The 18,418-nt window shown below is 36.2% G+C and overlaps 1 protein-coding gene across 1 annotated transcript in view; it reads left to right on the forward strand.

Annotated features, from left to right (window-relative positions):
* LOC150080941 (pseudouridylate synthase RPUSD2-like) overlaps positions 1–18,418 on the forward strand; it is a 234,786-nt gene that overhangs the window by 168,820 nt on the left and 47,548 nt on the right. Inside the window, exon 9 of the mRNA XM_090380859.1 lies at positions 4,257–4,310. Within this exon, the coding sequence (XP_090236985.1) occupies positions 4,257–4,310 (54 nt within the window). The remainder of the gene's footprint in view (positions 1–4,256; positions 4,311–18,418) is intronic.

An 18,418-nucleotide genomic window follows, 5' to 3' on the forward strand; every position in this document is an offset into this window, starting at 1 on the left:
ATCAAACAGTTACACTCAGCTCATGCTACTATGAACAACCATGCCTGTAAAATTTATACGAATGGTTCCAAAACTGACAGTATGGTAGGTGCTGCGGCAGTTTTTCCTTTATGTACAATTTCAGCCACACTACCGCTAGCTTGCAGCATCTTCAAAGCTGAATTATATGGCATTAAGTTAGTTCTTAGTAAGATTATTGAGCTTTTCATCTCATCTGTCATAATTTACACAGACTCCCTCAGTACTGTCTCTGCCATAAGGAAGAATTTCTCATCTTCTCGTCCTACATTGAAACATTCATTCTCTTGCAGTGTGTTCAATCAGTTTTTGCTGGATCCCTGGCCATTCTGGCATTCCGGGAAATGACAGTGCTGACTTTGCTGCTAAACATCTTCAAGTTCCTTACACTGACTATAAGTCTGTCGTACGCAAAGCGTGCTACGATAAATGGGCACATATTTGGAAAAGTAACACTGACAATAAACTTTTATCAGATAAAAGAAGATCCAAAGCTGTGGCTCTCTGGCTTCTGATGAAACAGACAAGAGGAAGTGGTACTGGCAAGACTCAGAATTGGACACACTCATCATACTCATCTCTTCCTATTATTGGGACAAACCCACCTCAGTGCTCATCCTGTCAGATGCAACTTACGTTCCATCATTTTCTGGTTGATTGTCCCTTACATTCAACCAACCAGTCAAAAATTTTTCAGTCACTCTCCATATTGAATATATCACCTAATTTATCTCATTTCTTAGGAAATGAAGCAAATATTGAAGAACTTTTATTGTATCTAAAACATTGGCTTGTACAAAAGCATATAATTTAACATCTCTAATGATATGCTTATTGTGAATAAATGATGAACAGACACAATTTGGCCTTAGTAGCCCTTGGGTAGTTAAATCCAATACCAACAACAACAACCAGTGCTAAGGCAGTCTGGGAAAAAATCCGGAAAATGAAGGGAAAATACACAGCACACACCCCTCATCAGTCCCAGAATATAATGGATGTACTACTGTAAACTCTACTGCAATAGCCAGCACTCTTGGGGAAACGTTTTCTAACATATCTGCCATGTCATCTTACTCCCAAAAGTTTCTGGTTCTTAAGCACAACACTGAAAAACAGGCCCTTAAGTTTACATCAGTGTTTCCACCCATATAATGGGCCATTTACCATCCACAAGTTGAAAACAACACTTGCCCATACAAAGGCTACCGCTGTTGGACCAGACGACATCCATTATGAAATGATCAAATACCTTTCACCAAAATTCATGGACCTTCTACTCTTCCTGTTCAACAGAATCTTCTTTGAAGATAATTTCCGGATACCTGTCAACTATTATTGCTTTTTCAAAGCCAGGAAAGGATCCTAAATCTCCGAAAAACTATCATCCTATTGCTCTGACTAGCTGTCTGTGCAAAATGTTGGAGAGAATGGTCAACGCTCGTCTCTTATGGTACTTAGAGTCGAATGACCTTCTCTCCCGCTTTCAGTGTGGCTTCTGAAGAAACAGGTCCACTTTGGACCACTTAATTAGACGGAAAACATCTATCCGAGATGCTTTCCTAAAAAGAGAACACTTGGTGTCCATATTCTTTGACATGGAAAAAACGTATGACATAACTTGGAGAGTTGGTATTTTAAAAGACCTTTATAACCTCGGTCTAAGAGGTCACCTTCCCATTTTTATTAAAAATTTTCTATCCCGCTGTTATTTCCAAGTTCGAGTAGGATCCACCCTTTTTCAGCCCTTTTGCCAAGAGGAGGGAGTACCACAAGGATCTGTCTTAAGTGTCACACTTTTAGCCATTAAAATAAACTCCATTACTGAACAACTTCCTCCACATATAAGTAGTGCACTCTATGTCGGTAATCTGTTTTTTTTTGAGCCACAATAGGAAAATCTTTATAACACATGCCGGAATGCCAATCACCCATTCAGCATCGTGTTCAAGAGCTACTCAATGAGCTTAACATCACGGTAGACAAGGTTGCCCGATCACCATAGCAGCCACTTCCACCCTGGCATGCTCAAATACCAGGATATGACTTCTTGCTCAAGAGTGTGATGAAGTGTAATACTCCGTCTTCTGTTTACCTTCAGCTGTAATCACAACACCATGCAGAACATTGACTTCTTTCTAGTTTATACAGACATCTCGTAAGTCAGAATCGTATGTGGGATTTGCTGCTGTTTTTCCAGCTAATACTAAATCAGAGCAGATACCCCTTGATTTTAGCATAAATGCTGCAGAGCTGCATGCTATAGAGTTAGCTCTAGATCACATAAGAAATCACCAATACCAACGGTGTATTTTATATGCCAATTCAATGAGTGCATTGCAGGCTTTATCAGCGATATCACACACTAATCATCCAACCCTATCCTGAATTCAGCAGATAATATACATCCTGTATGCAGGTGGATTCGGTATCTCTCTTCCATAATCTCTCTTCCCAGAATTCCAGCACTTAAAAGATAAAACTGAAAAAGACAAACTTCAAAAGGGCTTGAACCATAAGTCCTTTACACAGTAATTGAGTAGCATTATTTCTTCCATGACCAAGTGATGTTGGGCCAGATAATATCCATTATTAAAGGATAAGGCATCCATCAATAGAGTCAGCGAATTGCTTCCTAATCTTATTCAATATAATCTTTATTGAAGGAGGACAATTTCCAGATTTCTGTCAAAGGGTAAGAGCTTGCCTTTCTAAAGCCAGGAAAGGATTCTAAAAATCAGTTAAATATTAAGCTCTGACATTTGTGCAAGATCCTGGAAAGAATGACCAATGCTTCCCTTGTATTGTATTTAGAAGCATGTGGTTTACTTTCTGGGACAGTGTTTCTTTCAAAGAAAGAAGTCCACTTTTGATCATTTAATTAAATTAGAAACATACATTCTCTATATGAATTTCTTTATTTGCAATAAATGTCAAATATTCAAAATTCAAAAATCTGCATGGGTGCTATTTATTAGTTGCATGGTCATGCAAGATTTTTAAGCATCCTGACAAAAACAAAAAAAAAAAAGGCAACGATGTAGATTTTCAAGTTTTGACTATTTCAAAACTTTAAATGTGAAATGCACTGTTTCAAAATTGCAGCATATGGAAACTAGCACCTTGAAAGGAGACCTAATTGAGGTGTTTAATGCTTTGAATGGATTGAGCAAGCTGAATGCTGGTGGCATTCTTATTCTTGCCGAAGCAATGCCCATAAGGGCTTAAATTTAAATTGAAATAGGATGGTTGCAGGATAGATGTGTGGAAATTTGCTTTCAACCACTGGGTCATTGATTGTATTTATTTAGATATATTTTCATTTTACTGCCTCTGCTTGGATGTGATCATATTCATTTTAATGCAGTCTTTATTAGATCCACAGCTCTATCTAATTAATTTTAAAAAAAAAATGCAACATTGGTGTCGATTTTTAAAAGTGTAAATGATTCATGTTGATTTTTAAAAGTATAATTAAAAGTTTAAAAGTATATAAATAAAACTGTGATAAGATCAATAACCTTAGACTCTTCTTATCATACACAGTGCAGTACATTATCTTTTAAATATGAATTTAATAGTATGAACCAGAGCTGTAACGCTCAATACGTTCTACGTTTCGAAAAAATTGAAAATCTTACTTGGTAAGATTTTTGATTTTTTCATTTCAATTGCTGGAGAGTATCATATGGAAGTGTTCTATGTATTATATTGAGATAAACTTCTCTTATTATTTTACAAATTATCTTTTAAAATACAGTCTTCAGAAAATGGGATTTATATCCCTATTTTAAAGCCTATTCACTATGCTTTAAAATAGGGATATAAATCCCACAATAGCTTTAATAATATTGCTTATCATAATTTTTATTATTGCCTCCTATTGTGGTGTTTTAAATACTAACAGTGTTTACTATTTAATTTTCATTTTTTGTTTTTTAATTTTTGTGCCTCTCTTGATTCTGCACTTGGAGAAACCTGCTCCCTGATTGTGACAGTATATTTTATGAAAAATATTTTAAAAATATGCTTGTCCACTATTTTGAGTAAAATCTTTAGCAGAATTGTTATAGTTTTTAGAAGGATCATATTGTTAACTTCATTATAAATTAATGAAGTTTACAACAATTCAATATATGAAATTTATTTTTAACATTTTTTATTTAAATACAATACACTACACTAGACTAGATGGATGGATGGAATTTTTTTGTAAAATATTAATTTTTGTTGATTAGGTAAGCCAGTTACAGGTAGAACTCATCAAATTAGAGTTCATCTTCAGTATTTAGGTAAGGTTTTATTAAATTTCATGGAATTCATAAAATTTAATTTTTCAGAGTACTGTGACTTCCTTCATTTATAAGAATTTATAAAAGATATCATTCACCTGCAATTATTTACATATAGAATTCTCTTTATTTTATAACACTGACCATAGAATATATATGATATATTTCTTATAGCCTTGCCATTCCTTTCATCCATCATGGTTTGCACAACAGCTGCTACCACTGTTTGTCTGCACTGTATAGAAAAAAGTTGTGGATGTAATTCCCATCTGGATGTGAGAAACTTTTATTTGTTATGGTTTTACACATCATGGCTAAGTTAGGTGGCCTTGGCCCTGGATTGTATGGTTTACTTCCCTCGAAACTGAAATATTTCATTCTATAAACACAGATAAGGCAAAGTTACTTTGCCTTAGTTCCAAAACTGTGGTTTTGATTGGAATTGGAGTACATGAAGCCTGCAAAGAAAAACAGCCTTTGCAAATAATTACCCAGAAATGTGGAATTCAAGAGTAACAGAATATCTGATAACCAGAAAGGATGGAACATAATCAGGTGTTCAGCAGATGGCCTTCGAAAGTAATAAATTGTCCAGATGGCTAATGAAAGTAATAAGCTGTCCAGATGGCCATTGAAAGTAATAAGCTGTCCAGATGGCTATTGAAAGGAATACCCTGTCCAGCTCATTGCTTTCAATGTAATAGTCTTACATCAGTGTATGTACACTGAGTGGGCACTTTATTAGGTACACCTACCTAATTGCAAGTTGGTGCCCATTTAGTCCTCAGAATAGTCTGGATTCATTGTAGAATGGTTTCAATGAGGTGTAAAAAGCATACTACAGGGAGGCTGGTTCGTGTTGACTGAATTGCTTCCCGCAAAGTTGTTGCAAATTGGATGTTGGATCTGAATTCCAAAGAGCACATCTCATCTCATCATCTCATCTCATCTCATCTCATCTCATCTCATCTCATCTCATCTCATCTCATCTCATCTCATCTCATCTCATCTCATCTCATCTCATCTCATCTCATCTCATCTCATCTCATCTCATCTCATCTCATCTCATCTCATCTCATCTCATCTCATCTCATCTCATCTCATCTCATCTCATCTCATCTCATCTCATCTCATCTCATCTCATCTCATCTCATCTCATCTCATCTCATCTCATCTCATCTCATCTCATCTCATCTCATCTCATCTCATCTCATCTCATCTCATCTCATCTCATCTCATCTCATCTCATCTCATCTCATCTCATCTCATCTCATCTCATCTCATCTCATCTCATCTCATCTCATCTCATCTCATCTCATCTCATCTCATCTCATCTCATCTCATCTCATCTCATCTCATCTCATCTCATCTCATCTCATCTCATCTCATCTCATCTCATCTCATCTCATCTCATCTCTCAGATATTCACTTGGATTGAGATCTGATGAATGGGGAGACCACTGCAGTAGGCTGAATTCAGTCTGTGTTCCTGGAACAAATTCTTTACAATTCTTTACAATGACATGGTGCATCATCCTGTTGGAAGAACCCATTTGCAGATGGATACACTGCAGCTATGAAGGGATGTGCCTGGTTGCAAACAATTTCCAGATAACCTCTGACATCCAAATGTTACTCCACTGGTATCGAAGAGTCCAAGTGCAATATGGAAAATACTTCCCACGCCATTACACCACCCCCACCAGCCTGCATTATTGACCTCTGGCTGGATGGGTCTGTGGGCTCATGCTGAATTCTCAGCCTGGGATTTTTCAAATCGTGACATTTTCTAGTCTTCCACTGCCCAGTGTCATGTTTCTGAGCCCACTCTAACCATATCTGCTTGTTTTTTGCTGCCAACAGTGGAACTCAGTTTGGTCATCAGTTGTGATACTTCATCTTTAATGTGGTATGCTGAGTTGCACATTCTGAAATGGCACTCTGATTGCCACTGTTGTATTGTTATTTGACTAACTGTATCCTTTCTATTACCCTGTACAAGTCTTGTCAATCTCCATTGGCCTCTCACATCAGTGAAGGATATTTATGACCACAGGATTGCTGTTGGCTGGATGTTTGTTGGTTATTGGATCAATCTTGATACACCTGAGACACAGTCATATGTAAAAACCCCTACAGGTTTGTAGTTTCAAAGATACTCAGACATGTTTGGCACTGACTTTCATGGTACATAAATCACTTGAATCTTTTATCTTGGCTATTCTTACACTCAGTTGCACACATACAGCAGCCCTATATATCTGCACACCACATTTTATACTTTATATCTTATGAACGTGTGATGGTGTTACTAAAGAAGCACTCAAAATTCAAGAGTTAGATTTTTCTGGAAAAATCTAGCTCTTGAATCTCAGTGATGGAAAAATTTTTGAGATTTTTTCACTCTGCAAACCAGACTAAAAACTAAGCTTTAGTGTGCAGTTTACTTATATGGTACAGTACATTGACATATTATGGCATAACTTATTTATCCAAAAAAAGCCAAATTCCATAAAAGAAAAAAAAAAAAAAAAAAACATTTTTAGAATACATGGTTTGCAACTTAAGGCAACTGAGTTCATGATTCATCATATATAAAATATATGATGAATCATGACATCAGACTTCAATAATTATAATCCCTACATAATTTTGTTGTTGAAAAACCCATTCCATAGCTCCCCTGTTCATTCTTTTATTTCTGTTTAAAGCAAGCAACCTTGCTAAATTACTCAATGTTAAAAACTTTGATTTTTCTTTTTCAGTCTTCCCCCATCACCATTATGGCAAAGTTCCTATCACTCTGCCTGACTGAACTCCAATTCATGCTTTGCCAGTTCAAGATTGTTTGTGTTTCCTTCAGCCTTGTATTTGTTGTATTCAGGCATAAGTATTTTACATCTTCCCATCTCACCTATATATATCTGGAAGCATTTACATTTGTTTTTGTACGTTACATATCTTCACTTATAATCCAGTGTCGGGATGAACTCCTCTTCTTATTAATCAGCTTAATGATCACCTGAAGGCCATGCTTTTTACAGGGCACATTATAGTCTCAGTTGCTGATGTGCCATAAAACCCTTAAATAAACACTTTTTAGGTACAGTTTTGTTTTTTTTTTTTTTTGCCCATGCCCTTTTATGTATGGAATCACAGATCTTTTGTAATCCATATTCTGTGGTGTGTTATTAGTATTGCAAAAAATTAAACTTATAGATCAGTGGTTCCCAAACTACTGACATCTATGGACCCTTTCAAAAATCAAAAAAAGTTTGTGGATCTGCCCTATATAACATATGTCATATATATATATACAGCAGACTCTCGATTAACCGGGACACTTCAAGACTCCAAATTAAAAAAAAAACAACCAGAAATCAAAGAAATTCAAGTAATAACTAGAATAGGTATAAACAGATATTTTGCATGCCGCTTATAAGTGACAAGCGGCATTATAAGTCGTCATTGGGAGATTAGTGTATCAATTATCTTGCAATCTATTGTCATCACACCCGCCACTCAAAAAAAAAGAGACCAAATGTTTAGTTTGTTTTAGTGTGTCGCGTTGATTGTTGTGTTCCATTGCAGCGCAAAAGGACAAATTTTGTCTTGTTGTTTATGTCAGGGATGTCGGAATTTTTTTTATAGTATTTTTTTTTGTTTAGAAATCGCAAAAGAGTTGCGTTTTCAGTTAAACAAAAACTTGAAATTATAGTTTGAAAACGGTGCATCTGTTAAATCTCTAAGGAATCATTATAATAAGGATGTATTAAAATGGCCAAACATTAACAAGTATCACACGGAATTCAGATTTGTCAATAATAATATAGTAGCAATATGTTATTAGTCATTCCCAAGTTACGTAAAACTCGATGAAGTAAGAAGTCCTGGAACGTATCTCTTACGTATGTCGGGGGCTTTTGTATTTTTGGATTAACAGGGAAATTGATTATCCGGGATTTGTTTTTTACCATCTATCCTGGAAAATCGAGAGTCTACTGTATATATATAACATATATCATGGCTGTAATGTGCAAAAAAAAAAAAAGTCATAATGGTTTCAATTTACGCATATTCCCATACAATTTCTCACTGTTATAACGAGCATACTACACAGATATACCAAACAAATCTTGGTAACTATGCAAACATTCTTAATTCATTGGGAAGTCAAAAAACCCAATTCTTGGAATAGATGAAAATGAAAAGGGGCATCTTAGCTTTATGACCACTTGCATTGGATTAGCGGCCAATTTATAACCTTTTCCTTCGGGTAGGGGGCTATACAATAGTGCATTGGTGTTCTGCTTGTCGCATTACCCTATTTACAGATTGTCTTGTATTCATTGAACCATAAATTTATTTCAGGACTTCTAAGAATTCTGTAAACGGGACTCCTAAGAACTTTGTATGCATTTCGAAACTTCTGGGAACGTTGTATGCATTCCGGGCTTTTAAGAACTTTGTATGCAGATCACTGTATTATTTTAAAGTAAAATCAGTTAGAAACGAACCCTTCCTTCGGAAACCTGTCTACCAACAAAAGAACGTGTCTCTCGATTTGCGAAAAAGTCAATTATTCGTGAGTTAGAATGTGGTGCAAAAAATGTTGAAGTGTGTAAAAAGTTTTCTTTGTCCTCTTCAAGTGTATCAATTTTGTGGAAGAATAAAGATGATTACATATCGGCACTGGAAAAGAACATAACCAAAAAAAAAAAAAAAAAAAAAAATTTAGGAAGTGCAAAGTTACAAACTTTGAGGAAGCATTGCTTCAATGGTTCACCACACAAAGAAGTGCTGGATTTTCAATAGACGGTTTGATCTTGAAGGTTCAAGCGAAAAATTTGCTAAACATTTTGGATGCGACAGTTTTGTGTGTAACAACAATAGGTTGGCTGTATCGATTTAAAAACCAACATATCATCGTTTATGCAAAAATTAGTGGAGAATCTCGATCTGCAAATACAGTAATGGCAAATGAATGGTTTGACTGTGTTTGGGTAGAAAGTAGGAAATATTTCAATGACGAAGACGTCTACAGCAGTTGTGCTACTGCAAGAGGATCTAGAAAACTTGGCCAGATGGGTTTAGAATTGGTAACTGAAGTTTAACATTGACAAATGCAAAGTACTGCATATGGATAGAAGTAACCCCAGAGAAACGTATCAACTGTGTGGTGCTACATTTAGGGTGGTAGAAAATGAAAAAAAGACCTGGGAGCGATTGTGCAGTCAGATATGAAGTTTTCTGAGCAATGCAGACAGGCTGCTAGAGCAGGTCATGGGGTATTGTCAATGATATACAGGAATTTTGCTGGTAGGGAAAAGGAGGTGATTATCCTTTTGCATAAGGCAGTGGTCAGGTCACACCTTTAGTACTGCGTACAGGTCTGGAGGCCTCATTTTAGGAATGATGTAGAGTTGCTTGAGCATTTACAGTGAAGGGCAAGAAGATTGGTGAAAGGAATGAAGGGGTTCTCTTACCAAGAAAGGCTTAAGGCTGGAGACTAGGCACCTGCGAGGTGATCTGATTGAGGTCTATAAGATTTGAATGGGTTTAGCATGCTGAATTCTGATGGGATTCTTCTACTTGCTCAGATTGCAAACCTGAGGGGGCATAAATTCAAAATGAGGAAAGACAGTTGTGGAATAGATGTGTGGAAATATGCCTTTAGCCAGCGGGTGGTTAATTGCTGGAACAACTTCCAACGTCGATGTGGATATTGATAGCTTAAATAAATTCAAGGAGGAACTAGACAAACTTTTAGAGGGAATGGTTACATGAAAATTTTTTTTTTTTTTTTTGTCTGATGATACAACTCAACAAAGATGATACACTTGCTTTCTTGTAACACATGCCTCTATTACTACAATGCCAACAAAACAGGACTGTTTATAATTTGACACCTAAAAATACATTTAAATTCAAAGGGGAAAATGTGTTGGTGGAAAAAAATCAAGGGCTCGCTCGATGGTGCTCACATGTGCAAATATGACAGGAACTGATAAAAAAAAAAACTGTTTGTTATCGGAAAATCGTTAAAACCTCGGTGTTTAAAAAAACGTAAGGAAACTTCCTGTGGATTACACTACAAACAAGAAAGCTTGGATGACTTTGTATATTTTTCGGCAATGCTTAAATGATTGGAATAAGAGGCCATTCAAAAAGATGAAAAATATTTTATTGTTAGCTGATAACTGTCCTGCACATACCAGATTCAAAATTTGTCCAACATTAAGCTAGTGTTTCTGCTCCCAATACGATATCAATTTTACAACCAATGGAGATAGATGTAATCAAGATTTTGAAAGGATTTTATAAAATATTTCTAGTTCTACATCTGATCAGTCAAAGAGAACAGAAATTTAGAGTCTGTATCAATATTGGATGCTATAAATTTATTGAATGATGCGTGAAACAACATTACTTCGACTACCATATTGAATTGCTTCAAGAAATCAAAATTAAATTCAAATTAAATTTCAATTGTAGATGTAGAAGATGGAAACAAAGAAAACAACTTACCATTATCCGAATGATTGCTACCTAACAACGCTGTAGGTTGTTAGGATACAGATAACATCGATGAATTTGTGTGAGTCGATGACAACTTATTAACTAGTGGTCTTCCTACAGAGAGTGACATTGTAGATGCTGTGCTCAACAAAGATGATAAGGATACAGATAACATCGATGAATTTGTGTGAGTCGATGACAACTTATTAACTAGTGGTCTTCCTACAGAGAGTGACATTGTAGATGCTGTGCTCAACAAAGATGATAACGACGATGGTAAAGACGATGATTGTGATGATATGATGACAATTGAAAGTGAATAAAAATCAGTACCCACAAACTCAAGGTGCAATGGACACATTAGTCATTTTTTTTTTGAAGGAACTGAGGCAAGTAATGAGACTTTTAATGCATTGAGTGTTTTAAGAGGAAACTTAAGAAATATCAAAGTGAAATCTTTAAAACAAGCATCAATTTTAAGATTCATAAATAAAGACTAATTGAAATCGTGTTTATTATTAAATAGTATTGTTTTTAATTACAGAGAAAAAAATTGCTTAGTATTAAGTGTATGGTTTTAAAATTACAGACAAATAAAATGTGTTTAATATTGAGTGTATTGTAGTTTATACAAGCATATTAATACAAATAATATGTAGGCATATACTTATATTATTTTTTTCTCTCTAATATTTTTTTTGTTTTTTATCAAGTTATTGAGAATTTAAAAAGATAGGAGGTAGATTTAACTAATCACTGATATATAATGTTCATTGTTTAACTGCCCCTGGGGTTTTCCATCTCCGCTATCACTGATATAGCGAGTAATGGTTATAGCGAGGAAATTTTGTAGGTCTCTTGATGCTCGTTATAATCAAGTTCAACTGTATATGATATCAAAATTACTTTTTTGCATCCAGTTGCTTTGTCACTGCATCATAGTACCCAGTCATGGTCAGACAAGATGTCCTCTTAACAAACCGATGCTCTGAAGTATAACTGCCCTCCTCTCTAGATGGTTCTGCATTACTTCATTAACCAGTGACTCCGTTATTTTCCCTGGACCAGAAGTTAAGCTAACAGGTCTGTAATTACCTGATGTCAACAGTTAAACTGTTGACACAGGTGGACCAATATGATTCAGCCCCTTCCTGCTACTATTAATATAAGTAAAGACATCTTTGATGCTTTTATGGCATTCTTTGCCAGAGACTTCTCATAATCTGCCTTGGCTTGCCTAACCTCCTTTGTGACTTGTTTGCAGACTACTTTGTATCTACCATATATAGATACAATGCTTCTATAGCACCTTTTGATCAGATATTTTTCTATCGTCTTTTTGAATCTCCATACAGCTTATCTTTTGACTGGACATGGTTCCTTTTTTGCAAAGTTAAGGCAATTTGGAATCATGAGCATACTATATGTACTTGTGAATTCTTGGAAGATTGTAACCATCTTTTCTATGAATGTTTTGAGTATTGTGACTTGAGGGAACAATTAATCGAAGAAGCTCATAATCTCCACTCATTTACTTCTGGATATGAACAACTGTTAGTTAGTACTAAGGAACATTTTTATGCACTTCAAAATTTTGCAGTCCGACTATTCATAAGAAGAAGGATCTTGTTGCAGTTGGAGGAGCAAGAGTCAAATACTGAATGACAGTTAAAAAGGGCTTGAAAAGGTCATGACGCCTACATTAGAACAGAATATTATTATGGTAGACAGGGTGGATGCAGGATGAATGGTACCATTTTGATTATAGGTGGGAGTCTACCCTGTGAACACTATGGCTTCTAAAGAACCTCACGATACATCCTCTAGATGTCTCTTCCACTAACAGGTGATTTGGAGCACTTGTTGAGGAGACTACTGACTCTTTTCGGGCAGGCTTGTATCGGAGAAATTGGGGCTCCAGTGGAGGGTTAGACCACCACAATGAGCCTATTGGATTGCATTGTGGTTACTTCTTCGATGGATGACCTGTGATGCTGTCTCCTTTGCTGTTGACTGCTGTACTGTTTGGACCGTTTGGGTTTGAGGAAAAGCTGACTTCTTAATTGTGATCATAATTCCTGGTTTAGACATCTATTTTCTAGATTAGACATCATTTTGAATCTTCATGGTGGACCTACGAGTGTCAGTTGGATACTTGGAGATCATCACAACCTTATGTTGGGATTTTATAATGTCAGATGCCTTCATGGTATTGCATTGTGATATGGACGTTACATTTAGATGAATTGACCCGCTATGAGAGAATCTGAGATAATTGTACGTCAACATTGTTCAATGGTACAGCATTGTAAATAGCTGTGCGGTTGCCAGGAAAGCTAGCTGGGACTGCATAGTACAATAAATAAATAAAAAATAGATATGGTCTTGTTGATTGAATGCCTTATGTACCCGTTAATTAATAGCTGATTTTATGTGCATTTTTTTTCCCATTATCACAAATTTTCAAACATATACTCATTAAAATTTGGATAATACCTGTTTTAATTTTTTGCAGGTGATTAGATTCACTGTTTATGTATATATTACCCTCAATCTGTTGGCTTCCTGTACACAACTGTGTGTTTAGTCACCTGCAAAAAAAATATATAAAATTTATTTTAATTTTTTGCTATTATCACATATTTTCAAACAACCACCTTTTAAACAAAAGTTTAATGGGTGGGTGTGTGAAAAGTTGTCATAATGGAAAAAAATTGTGGACGAAATCATTGCTATTAATAGATAATTATTAATTAATGGATACCTTAAGGCATTTAATGAACAGGACCATAGGAAATTATTTTACCAATATAAACAATAATGCAACACAGAACTGGATTACAAAAGAGTGGTAGTGATTCTGTGCATGAAAGGCAAAGAAACAAAAAACACATCTGCAAAAAGTAGGTCGTTAGATGACCTTTAAGCTGATTAATAATATGGGAAGTTTGTTCAAAGATCTGACACCTGATTATGATAGAAGATGTATTTACACAAACAATTGTAAATGTGGCAAGGTAAATAGGTAATACATAGATGAGACAAGAAGATATGAAACACTCATAGATGAACTCATGTTCACTCATATATGAAATGTGAAACAGTCATGCATGAACAAATGTAAATGTAGAAAGGTAGACAGGTGAGATAGGCGATACATAACTGAGACAGGCAAATGTAAAACACTAACATATGAACCCAACAAACACATAGCTAAAGGGAACATCACAGAATCTGAATTGGCAGAGGCATGCATTGGAGTGCACTCAGACTTATAGTGATAGGAACTTTGCTATAATGGTGAAAGGAAAGACTGATAAAAAAAATTAGTTTTTTATATTGAGTAACTCAGCCAGGTTGCTTTAAGCAGAAATAAGGAGAAAAACAGGGGAGCAATGGAATGGGATTTTTGACAAAATTATCTAGGAATTAAGAAGAAGAAGAACCTTTATTGCAAAGCTTAGAATGATAATTTACATAATAGTAGTTGCAACAGCCCGTCATGGCACAGTGGCTAGGGTTTAACAGTGTACTACAGAGACATTATTGCCTCAATAAACCAAAAAAACTAAAAAAATAATAAATAAGTGAAATAAAGTACAGTAAAATGGAGAAATGACTTGAGTATACTACATATATAGAACATTGAGTGTACAACCCATTTGTTTTAAAATACATATTATAAGGATATACATTGAAGTGCGGCGCCTCCGTAGCCAGGTGGGAAGGAGCAGCAGTGCATAGCACATGCTTCTTGATTAGACCGGGGTTCGAGCCCGTGACCACCAAATACGGAGGATGCGGAAAGGTCAGGGAATGACCACCGCATATCCCGGAGCAATATGGCCTTAGTTGCTAATGCTCCTAAAACCCAAATAACAACAACAACAACATTGAAGTGCATAATTATATACATAGTTGATTGGATTAAGAGTATACATTCCTTAAGTCTCATATTATAATAGTAGTAGCCTTGGCCACCCACCCCCACTGAGTATTATTTTCCTATATTGTTGATCTTGACAGAACTCATTGAAGTTGACATCTAAGTCCTGGACTCGAGATAGCGTCTGCTGAGGAAGAAACCAGTCTGACAGGTGAAGGCATCTTTGCAGAGGGCGTAGCTGAGGAGTTGCTTGTAGACACACCACTCATGCACAGTTGTCCCAGAAGGAAGGGGAGGAGATGAGACTGGTCTTGAGCTTGACTGTTGTGATGAGCCTGCTTTCATTAATGAGCCACGTGAGCCTTGGAGTGTTAAGTGTCTTGGCCATAGTGGTGGTGGTCCAGAGCTGGGGAGGCAGGCTAAGCTTGTGGCATGCCCACTTAAGAAGCCAATGCTCGCTGGAGAACAGTGGTTTGGTGGTAGAGGGAGATGCAGATGCCCAAACCTCTGCAGCATAGAGAAGTGGAGGATACAGTATTGTTAAAATGTATCTGACCATGGTGGGTTTGTCTGTTACATGTTGCAGATGTTGCTTGCATATCCATCTCAGTCTGGCAGAGTTTAATAGAAAATGGGGGGGGGGAGAATGCTAGACACTTGATTAGAGATGCTGCTTATGACTGCTCATCAGCAGTTTGAAAAAGGAAAATTTGTAATCTTTATTCTTACTCACTGTGCATGTGAACAAGAACCTGATTAAGGGTTGTTTTTTTTTTTTTTTTTGATTTGGTAGTCGTTGGCGCATCGGCTTCTGTGGCCATATTGCACCTCCCAAGGTTTTTGCAGTACTTTGATCCAAGCCTGAGGCGGGAATCGAACCCGCGACCTTTGGGTTGCCGGGCAGGTACTTTACCCACTCGGCTAGCCCGGTCGGCATTAAGGGTTGTAATGTGATGTTTATTTATTAAAATTATCGTAGTGTATAAAGTGTTAGAATAGTTTTTATTTCTTGATGGATATCACTTTGTGAAGAGAAGGTCTTATTTAAACACTTGATTAAGCCAAAAAACATTTTATCAAAAAATTTGATAAAATGTTTAAAACAAAAGTGTGATTATTCTTAACCAGTACCAAAAAGAAATTTATTCTAAAATTTTTATAGCCAAAATATGGCATCATGATAGTAGCTGTTAAAATTAATATCACTATAAAAAAGTAACTATTATGTGCAAATGCCACAATTCGCTCAGAACACTTTGTGGATTTCTTGAATATGCAATAATTATCATGTTGCTTATGTAGTTACAGCATCCTATCAAAGTGCTTGCACTGTGTTAAAGATCATACACAGAGAAATTGCTTTCCTTTATTATATCATTTTAACTCAGTGACCTTCAAATCATGCATTGCTAATTAGCAGTTTCCAAGATTATTTTGCAATTGTTTCATTGCTGTGATTTTGATTATAATTGGAACTGGATGACATGAAGAGACAGCCATTGCAAGTAGTTACCAAAGTCTGTGTAATTTAAAAGTAATAGGTTAATTGCTAACCAGAAAGGATCAAATTAAATTTGGGACTTTCATCATGTACGTCATACATAAGTGCATCATTACATCAGGCATAAGCTGTTCTATCCCTGTATTGTTAACTGTTAGGCTTATTTCTGAATTTAGTCAATTGCTATTGGACACATTATAGCAGAAGAGGGAACCTTCCTTTCTAACACTGGAATTATCAAATAACTGGAAAGGAGTGCATTGTCCCAGGTAGGAGGATTTCAGATTTTATCACTAGAGTATCAAATATTGGTTGTGGAAAAAATCACTTTAGTTGTTCATTCACAACTGAACTTCATTGTTAAAAAAGGTAGGGGACTTCTAATTACAGTAATTTTTGTGTGACTATGACAATACACTCATGAACCAAAACAGTATGATTGTATCTAATAGTGTATTGGATCATCATTTTCTGTGATAACCATTTGCACCCAGTGTAGCATTAACTCCACAAGACTACAGACAGTGTTTTCAAGTATCTTGGACTAGCTGGACAGAAAGACATTCTGGAATTTGGCAACAGAACAATGGTATGGACTGATGAATGCTGCAGTCTGCTGCATCCCACAAACATTTGATGGGATTAGTCCCATTTGATGGGATTAGTGTCAGGTGAATTTAGCAGCCAAGGGAGCACATGAAATGCTTGGACATATCCTTGAACCATTCGCACACAATGCGGGCCTTGTGACATAGGGAATTGTCTTGTTGAAAGAGTCCTGACATCTGGATACACAGTCACTTTGTAGGGTAGAACTTGGTCTGAAACAGTGCCCAGGTAGGATCTGGCAATGACGGTATGTTCAGTGAGAGGACTCTATGATATCCATAAAAATATCCTCCAAACCACAATACCACCACTACCAGCCTGTTTTCTTCCAACTATGCAGTCTAGTTGTAGCTGTTCACCTACTCACCATCGAATATGCACTTGTCCATCAGCACAAGAGCTGGAACCTTGATTCATCAGACTGGGCAACGCTCTTTTCCAGTCATCCAGTGTCCAGAAATGGTGCTCCCATGCCCACTGCAAGGGTGGGCATGGGAACACCATTTCTGGGCACATGAACAGGTCACCTACTCCAAGAGAAACTGCTGGATGGTGTGCTAGGAAAGGTTTTTCTGTGCACTCTAGTTGTAGTCTGCCATTAATTGAGGGATTGTGAGCCACCTGTTATACTGGACAGCAAGTGCCAACTGCCATTAACCTGAGCTGTCAACCAGTGGTGGTTCCTTGTTCTCCACGGGTACTTGAACAACCTAAAGACTAAACAAGCTTTTGACATGATTCTTTTTGCAGTGGATTTTATTTGGCAGTAAAATTGAGAGGGAAAAAAAAAATTTCAGTAAAAGTTTCCAAAAAAATTTTCAAAATTTTTGTTATTTTTTAAGTTCCATAATGGAACTGTTAGGCAACAGTTTTGTTACAATTTTGGTGAAATATTCCCATGGTTACATGGGAATATTTGTAATTTCGTCTTTGCAGTAATTTTAATTTTTTTAAACAACATAATTATACATGTAAAAAAATTTATCAAATTTCAGTTTTAGCCATTTTTTTTTTTTTAAATATATTTTATTACCTGAGTCTGTCCTGCTGACACCTTAGCTTGCACCAAAGGAAGCCATGGGAGAGGTTTCTGTAATTACTTTGATATTAATCTTTACTTCTTTTCTGAAATGTGTATGTGCTCAGAATAAAATGCATGTTTTGCAAACACTGATGATAATTTTGGATCCAATTACTGATTGAAATCTGTTTGCAATGCTGAGCACCCATATGACACCACCAAGAGCAACTGCTGGATGGTGTGCTAGGAAAGGTTTTTCTGTGCACTCTAGTTGTAGTCTGCCATTAATTGAGGGATTGTGAGCCACCTGTTATCCTGGACAGCAAGTGCCACTTGCTGCCCAGCACTTGATGGTGTTATTAGAAACAGTCAGTTTTCAAGATGATGAAACCCTTATAGCCATGCACCAAGTTAGAGATACAATACGTAATCTGATTTTTGAATGCAGAATAAATAAAATAAAACCTGCTGAAATGTATTGCAGTGTGTTTAAGCATCTATGAGTTGATGACAAGTCTATAATTGGGTGAATAAGTGTAAGAATGGTATTGAAAATGTTGGTTTCTTTTCAA

Source organism: Mastigoproctus giganteus, chromosome 9 (genome assembly GCF_048544385.1).
Source record: "Mastigoproctus giganteus isolate SK-2022 chromosome 9, ASM4854438v1, whole genome shotgun sequence".
NCBI lineage: Eukaryota > Metazoa > Arthropoda > Arachnida > Uropygi > Thelyphonidae > Mastigoproctus > Mastigoproctus giganteus.